Raw genomic sequence first — 8,982 nt, 5'->3', positions numbered from 1 at the left:
ATGAGTCTCATTAAAATATATTGTACCCAAGTTAGTTTATATTGCATTTATTTCTCAAAAAATTACGTAATAATTTAGTTTTTAAATAATATTTATCGTTCATTTTTTATACAAATAAATATCGTAAACTAATATGATTACAATAATTGAATTGATTTATTTTTTTTATAAGTAATATATATATATATATATATATATATATATATATATATAAAATAAGTTTCATTTAGAATGTTGGTTGACTTTTGACTTTTTAATTATTTTAGTTTGGGACTAAAAAGTTTCATTTGGATTGAGTTTTTTAACTTTTTAATTTTTGTGGGAGAAAAAATAAAATAAAATAATTATAATTTGAATATAATATTTTATCTTATTAATTTTTTAATCTATTTTATATTTTTTATAATTATTTTAGTCTCTCTCTGTCATGACCCCGAACCCATCTCTAAAAGTTTGGGTCATAATCGGCTAGTAATCCATAGATTACTGAAGGCCTCAAACGATCATACAGAATATTTATGTTAATGGAGTTACAAATGGAAGCATATAATAATGAGAAGTCCATTGAGCTGTGCCAATCATAAGCAAACTTATAAAGTTTACCTCATAATACATTAACAAGCCCAAGCAAAATTATAAGTGACATAAGAAGTTTGTATATATTGGCGCTGTTTGGGAAGCCGGAAATGAGGCTATTATAGCCTCATTTGAGAAAAAAAGCCCAAAAGCAACACTGTTCACAGGTTTTCAAAAAAAAAAAAAAAAAAAAAAAGGCTGCAACCTCAAAAGTCATCATCAACGGCTAAATTACCATTTTACCCCTTCACATCATTTTAAAAAATTATAATTCAGGGACAAATTTGTCATTTGAAATTCAAACATCATTTCTACACACTTTCCAATAAAACAACTCAACTAAAAATTCTTCTCATCTTTCCAAACACAAAAACTAAAATAGCCTACTAAAATAGCCAAAAAGCTAAATAGCCTACTAAAATAGCCACTTCCCAAACGAGGCCATTGTTTACAAATCTAAGACCATAATAGCAAAAACAAAATAAGGTCAAGGTATGGTGTGAGTCAAAGACAAAACTCCATCTTGGAGGCATGACTCAATTGGGTCACAAAATAGCTCTTGAAGTTGACTCTAGGGGTGTGCTCCATACTGCTGATCACCTACATATGCATACATAATAAAGGGTGAGCAAAGCTCAATGAGTAATAATACAGTAAAACAGTGTAAATAGATGATCATATGGTCCTCACAATATCTATAATCATATAAACAGAACGGTCTTAGGGCCAATCATATAACAAGTGGCCTCGGGGCCAATCATATAACCAACGGCCTTGGGTCCAATCATATAACAAGCGGCCTCAGGCCCAAAATGCACATGTCATATAATATTAATCAAGTTTCTTCATTCGATCAATTCACAATGTCGGCACTATTTACCATTCATGGTTCAAGGTACACAATAAAGAGCATATATGTATAATATTATTACTCACAATGCGTTAGGTCTCGCAGTGTTTCTTCCAGAACACGACCTACATAAACATTTCACACACACATTCGGTGAACAATTTGTTCAATTCATATGCTTTTCTTTTATTAATTCATTTTATGCTTCGTTCATTTCCCAAGTCTTTTTAGGCATTGCAGAAGGTCAAAACATGCTTATCAACGGATTCAGAGGGTCGAGGAAGTTAACAAAAAAAGACAAATTTTTCCCCTTATTTCCTGTACGTGTGGAAGCCCCTCATTGCATGTGCATTTATTTTAGAACTGAAGCTCCAACTTGCCCTGTTTTCCGCACGTGCGGGGCTCCTGGCCATACATGTGGTTTTGGGCAATCCAAACCAGTCCGAAAATGCTTTAAGGTGTGATCTTCCATATTCATTCCCAAGCCCAATTTCATGCAAAAATAACTAAAAAATATGATATACTAGCATGATTCAAGGGTAATTACAACCCAAACACATCAATCTTGCCTTAACATTAAGTTCATACTCTCAACCTTTTCATATTTTCATAAATTACATACACAGGTTCAATATTCATACAAACATGGTGAATCATGCAACAATCTTGAATGTATCAACAATCTAGAGGTGATTTCATGCATTAATCATAAAGTTGAGCTCAAATCAAACAAGGTGGAAGAGATTAGGGTTCTATTTCATGCATTAAGCTCAAACCATTACCCAACTCAAAACCCTAGCTCAAAATTCCCAATTTCTTCTTGATTTCATGACAAGGATGAGTTAAAGACAAAGATTATAAGTCGATTATCATACCTTAACTCAAGACTAAGGTTTGCCCTTTGATTCTCTTCCAGAACCCTAGCTCTTCCTCTTCCTCTCTCTCTAACTCACTCTAGCAAGCTCTCCACCAAAATGAAGAACACAAGAGACCAACACCAATATATGACTTAACTCATAATTCTTTAATTTTAACATTACGAATCATAATTTTTTAAAATTTCACCGTAAGCTCTATAAATCATGCTAATCACAAATATGAAATCAGTTTTTGTTTACAGCACCTCTAAGACTTTCAATTTTCAGTTCAAGGTTCCAATTGTAACAGATATTCCTACATTCAACAGATAATATTCCAAATTCACATAATTCACATACTTAACTTGCAAATCCATATAAACACACACATAATCACATGCATATTTAAAAATAGTACGAGTTGGGTTATCACAGTCTTTCCCTATTTAGGAAGTTTGGTCCTCCAAACTTGTTTACCTCAAGTCGAGAACAATTCCGAATATCGTTGTCTCATTTCTTCTTCCTGTTCCCAAGTGACTTTGTTTCCATGATGTTCCCTTTATTCGACTTTTACCATTGTAATAGTCTTGTTCCTTAGTTGTTTGACTTTTCGATCAAGGATTTGGATAGGTTTCTTCTCATAAACCATATTGTCATTTAGCACAATTTGATGATAGTCAATAACATAAGAAGGGTCCCAAAGGTAGCCTCGCAACATTGATACGTGAAACACATTGTGCATTTGCTCCATGCCCGGTGGTAAAGCAATCCGATAGGCAACTAGACCCAATCTTTCTAAAATCTGAAATAGCCTTACGTATTGGGGTGATAATTTTCCTTTCTTGCAAAACGTTGTGTGCCCTTTTCATTGGAGTGACTTCTACAAGAACATGATCCCCAGCTTCAAATTCCAAGTCTCTCATTCTTTGATTCGCATAGCTCTTTTGTCGACTTTGAGCAGTTTTCAATCTCTGTTGGATGATCTGAATCTTTTCCATAGTAACTTGCACAATTTTAGGCCAATCAATGACCTATCCCCAACCTCAGTCCAACAAACCCGAGTTCGACATTTTCTACCATACAAAGCTTCAGATGGTGTCATTCCAATACTGGAGTGGAAACTGTTGTTATATGCAAATTCTGCCAAAGGTAAATGAGTCTCCCAACTTTTATGAAAATCTAAAACACACATCTGGAGCATGTCCTTCAACATCTGTATAGTTCTTTCAGATTGTCCATCGGTGTGTAGATGAAATGCAGTACTAAACCTCAATTTCGTCCCCAATACTTTTTGTAAGCTTTGCCAAAATCTTGACACAAACGTAGAATCTCTATCCGACATAATGGAAACCGAAACACCGTGCAATCGAATAATCTCAGCAATGTACACAGTATCAAGTCTATTAGCATTATAAACAGTCTTCACGGGCAAAAAGTGAGCAAACTTAGTCAATCTATCCATAACAACCCATATAGAATCCATACCTCGAGGTGTTCCAAGTAAGCCCACAATAAAATCCATAGTTATGTGCTCCTATTTTCATTCTGGAATAGGAAGAGGTTGAAATAACCCCACCGGTCTTTGGTGTTCCGTTTTTACTTGCTGACATTGAAGGCATCTTGAATTGAACTATGCAATTTCTCTCTTCATATTAGGCCACCAAAAAGCTTGCTTGAGATCCTGGTACATTTTGGTATTTCCAAGATGCATAGCAAATCTGGACTTATGAGCTTCTTCCAAGATTCTTCCTTTAATTTTAGGGACATTAGGAACACATAATCATCCCTCGAATTTTAACACTTGAGCTTCTAAGGAAAATCCCGGTCTCGACTTTGTGTCCATCTCTTCATTTACTTTCTCGAGAAATTCATTCTCAAATTGCCTTTGTTTAATTTCCTCAATAATAGCCAGTTATGCTGCCATTGCGGCTAACATTCCACCCTGTTCATGCAGCATAATTTCTACTTCCATTCTTTCCAAGTCAAGTAATAGTTCATTCCGCTATGTAAGTAAACATTGACTTTCTACTAAGAGCATCCGCTACTGTGTTGGTTTTGCTGGGATGGTAATGAATTGCAAGTTATAACCTTTGATGTGTTCTAATCATCGTCTTTGCTGTATATTAAGCTCTTTTTGAGTAAAGAAATATTTGAGGCTCTTGTGGTCGGTGTAGACTTCACATGTTGCTCCATAGAGATAATGCCACCATATCTTCAATGCAAATACCACATCAGCTAGTTCCAAATCATACATAGGGTAATTCTTTTCGTGTGGCTTCAATTGTCAAGATGCATATGCAATTTGTCTTCTATTTTGCATAAGTACACACCCTAAACCCTTATAAGAAACATCACTATAAACAACAAACCCTTATGTACCTGATGGTAAGGCGAGGACCGGTGTTGTTGTGAGCCTTGTCTTTAATTCTTGGAAATCAGACTTCCTCTGTTCTGTCCACTCAAATGGAACACCTTTTTGAGTTAACTGGGTAATCGACATCGCAATCTTGGAGAAATCTTTAACAAATCTTTAGTAGTAACTTGCTAAACCCATAAAACTGCGTACTTCTGTAACATTGGTAGGAGCAGGCCAATTCACAATAGCTTCTATCTTTTGTGGATTGACAGACACACCATCCATGTTAATTACATGCCCCAAAAACACAACTTCATTCGACCAAAATTCACATTTCTTCAATTTAGCATATAACTTCTTGTCCCTAAGTGTTTGAAGAATTAATCTCAAGTGTTTTTCATGTTCCTCACTACTCTTCGAATAAATAAGAATGTCATCAATGAATACCACTACAAACTCATCCAAGTACGGTTTGAAAACCCGATTCATTAAATCCATAAAAGCTGCTGGTGCATTTGTAACTCCAAATTGCATGACTAAAAATTCATAATGGTCGTACCTAGTTCAGAAGGCGGTCTTCTCCACATCTTCTGCTTTGACTTTCAGCTGATGGTACCCAGATCTCAAGTTAATTTTTGAAAACAATTATACCCCCTGTAATTGGTCAAACAAATCATCAATCAGTGGTAAAGGATATTTATTCTTCACCATTACCTTATTAAGTTCTCGGTAATCAATACACAACCGAAGGGTCCCATACTTCTTCTTCACAAACAAAATGGGTGCGCCCTATGGCAATGTTGTCTGTTGGATGAACCCTTTGTCAAGCAATTCTTGCAACTATATCTTCAATTCCTTCATTTCTACCGGAGACATTCTGTACAGAGCCTTAGAAATCGATTGAGTACCCGACACAATATGAATGATAAATTCAATCTCACGGTCTATCAAGTCCCTTGGCAATTCTTCAGGAAATACATTCGAAAACTCACTAACAATTTGAATATTTTCAACACCTACATCAGTTGTCTCTGCATGCAACATGCTATACAAATAACCCTTACAACCTTTCTGAAGTAGTTTGCAAGCTTTCATAGCCGATATCAAATAGGGTGGAGGGACTACCCCATGTCCCACAAAAGTAAACTCATCTTGACCAAATGGGTGGAAAACAACTTGTTTAGACACACAATCAATGGTTGCATGATACTTAGCTCCATTCCCAAAATTATATCAAAGTGTACCATATCAAGAGGCATCAAATTAGCATATAATGGAATATCTCCAAGTAAAAGCTCACACGCAAAATACATAGAAGCACATAACATATAGTCCCCAAATAGGAGAGACGCGCACAACACATAATTCAAGAGTTCCATAGATCTATTCAAATTATGAGCAAATGTTTTCGAAACAAAGAAATGAGTAGAACCCAAATCAAGTAGCACATGAGCAGGTTGGCCGTTGATGGAAAGTGTACCTAAAACCACAACATTTGAATTCTGGACATCACCTGAAACCAGAGCAAAGACTCTCCATTGCCTGACATTATCTCTAGAAGTAGTAGGCCTTGTTGGGGTCTTTATTGCAGGAGTGGAACCAGCTGAACTAGTAGTTAGCCTATTCCTTTTTTGTTGCCCAAACATAGGACAATCTCTCATCATATGTCCCGTCTTCCCACACTTAAAGTAAGCTCATGTTGCTCAATAGTAAACCCTTCGATGCTTCTTCCCACACTCCGGGCAAGTTGGTGGTGAATCGCAGGTAGAGCCCGCGGTGCTGGAAGTTTCCAAATTTTGCTTCTTATTTTGTGAGAACGACCGACCCTTTGTGCACATTAGAACCCTGCCTTTTGCCCTTTCAATTCGAGTATCGGTTGCGGTTAGCCTGGTTACCTTCTGTTATGATGGCGCTATACAATACATCCACATATTTCTGTACCTTTAACACATTAATCTTCCCAAGAATGGAGTCTTAAAGACCTCCCTCAAATTTACTCGCCTATTTGTAGTCCATATCGACCATGTACGGTGTGAAATGGGCTAGTTCGGTAAACTACGCTTCATACTCCGCCACAATTTTGTTCCCTTGCATCAAGTTTTCAAACTCTGACACCTTCTTGTCTCGGATTCTCTGTGGGAAGTACTTCTCATAGAAGATCTCCAAAAATTGAGCCCAATTCATTCCTTGATGTTCCTCTGAGATAAACATCCACTAACGGCGTGCCTCATCTTCCAGTGTAAAAGCAGCAAACAAAACTTTCTGTCCCTTCGTACATGGAAAGACTTCAAGCAGTTTCTCTATGCCAAGCACCTATGCCTCTGCCTTCAATGGATCGTTTCCCCCTTTGAACAATTGTGGTTTTATCTTCTTAAATTCCTTTGTGAAAGCAATAGTTCGGTCATCAGCTTGGTAGTCTTGCACTATAGGTGGTGGCACCAGCATTGATGGCGGTGGTGGTTGTTGTTGTTGTTGTTGTCTAAAAGCCTTAGCCATGTCCATAATCATTGCCTCAATCCTATCAAGTCTTGCGGAGGTTGAGTCCTTCCCCATCTTCCGCCCTTGTTCTCACCATGATCTAGAGGAACATATATTATAACTTTCACATTTAGTATGCGCATAAGTCACATATACAAATGCACATTTTCATGTCATACCTGATTATAAATGCAACTTAAACCTTTTCTAGACTTCTCATTGCTCACATGGACTCATGTGTGAGATATTAACTCGTGCTTTGATACTACTCTGTCATGACCCGAACCCGCTCCTAAAAGTTTAGGTCATACTAGTAATCCCGTAGATTACCGAAGGCCTCAAACGATCATACACAATATTTAAGTTAATAGGGCCACAAACAGAAGCATATAATAATGAGAAGTCCATTGAGTTGTACTAATCATGAGCAAAATTATAAAGTTAACCTCATAACACATTAATACATTTACATGCCCAAGACCATAATAGTGAGAAGTCTATTGAGTTGTGCCATAAGAAATTTGTACATATTGTTTACAAACCCAAGACCATAATAGCAGAAACAAAATAAGGTTGAGGTATGGTATGAGTCAAAGACAAAACTTCATCTCGGAGGCATGACTCGATTGGGTGTGCTTCATGTTGCTAATCACCTATATGTGCATACATAATAATGGGTGAGTAAAGCTCAATGAGTAATAATACAGCAAAGCAGTGTAAATAGATGATCATAAGGTCCTCACAATATCCATAATCATATAAATAGAACGGCCTTAGGCCCAATCATATGACAAGCAACCTTGGGCCCAATCATATAACAAACGGCCTCAGGCCCAATCATGTAACAAACGGCCTCGGGCCCAATCATGTAACAAGCGGTCTCGGGCCCAAATTGCACTTGTCATATAATATTAATCAAGTTTCTTCATTTCTATCAATTCACAATGTCGGTACCATTCACCATTCATGGTTTGTGGTACATAATAAAGAGCATATATGTACAATATTATTACTTACAGTGCATTAGGTTCCGCGGTGTTTCCTATAGCGATTCCGGTTTTGACCTGACAGTTGTTATATCTCGGACTCAGGTTTAATGGTTTCATATTATTGTTTACATCTTGTTTCCCTTGTATCTCCTTAAACATGGCTTGTGGATTGTTGTGGTTGCATTTGGGACAGGTTGGTTGCTTAGTTTCCAAATTCTTGTTGCCTAGAATTTTGCTCATTTACTCGAGCGGCACTTCTTGCACTTGAGTGGTCTTTGTGAACTCTTAGTATTTTTGTAGGTCTGCAAAACTATTGGGAGAGTGTATTCTACGCTCGAGTGAATCTTTCTGCGCTTTAGCGGGCTCAGCTCGAGCGTTGGTTTGTTGTCTGCAAAACTACTAAATGTGTGTATTCTGCGCTCGAGCATCACTTCTTGCGCTCGAACGGAACAATTTGTTGTGTCTGACGCTCGAGCATCAACTCTTGTGCTTGAGTAGACTGTGCGTATATGAGTTTGTAACAGCCACATTTTACATTACTTTTCCATCTCTTCCTCTCTCTAAAATTCTCCAAAACCCTAGATCTAGAGTTTCTTGCTCTAAAACTTACATTCTCTCTACATTTTCACCTAGATCCGTTGGTTTATCCTCCTTACTTCCTTTGTTAAAAAGGTAGAGCATCTCAAGGGCTACATTTCTATCCAAATAGAGTTGGGTTTGAGCATCTTTGAAGCTTTCTCTTTGCTTGCTCGACTTCTAACTTCAAGGTAGGGACTTTTTACACTCTTCTATGAGTTTTAGCCTAGTTATTTGTTGATGTGTAAGAAATATTGGGATTTGAGGTGATTTTGAACAAACCTAGGGTTTTGGTTTAAA

At 37.0% G+C, this 8,982-nt stretch overlaps 1 protein-coding gene across 1 annotated transcript; it reads right to left on the bottom strand.

The window, feature by feature from the left end:
• Positions 1-5,479: 5,479 nt before the first annotated feature.
• Positions 5,480-6,300, bottom strand: LOC145821716 (uncharacterized). The gene is made up of 2 exons (XM_082918270.1): positions 5,884-6,300; positions 5,480-5,710 (listed from the first exon to the last, which is right to left on the bottom strand). The coding sequence occupies exons 1-2, from the start codon at positions 6,298-6,300 to the stop codon at positions 5,480-5,482; spliced, it is 648 nt and encodes a 215-aa protein (XP_082774396.1).
• Positions 6,301-8,982: the final 2,682 nt, after the last annotated feature.

Source organism: Camellia sinensis, chromosome 1, assembly GCF_055761805.1.
Source record: "Camellia sinensis isolate YWXY chromosome 1, ASM5576180v1, whole genome shotgun sequence".
NCBI lineage: Eukaryota > Viridiplantae > Streptophyta > Magnoliopsida > Ericales > Theaceae > Camellia > Camellia sinensis.
This window is presented reverse-complemented; position numbering and strand designations above follow the sequence as displayed.

Coding starts and splice junctions, on each gene's coding strand:
- LOC145821716 (XM_082918270.1), bottom strand. CDS start 6,300: ATGAGAGATTGTCCTATGTTTGGGCAACAAAAAAGGAATAGGCTAACT. Junction 5,711..5,883: donor ATTTGATGCCTCTTGATATG/GTACACTTTGAT, acceptor AAACTACTTCAG/AAAGGTTGTAAGGGTTATTT.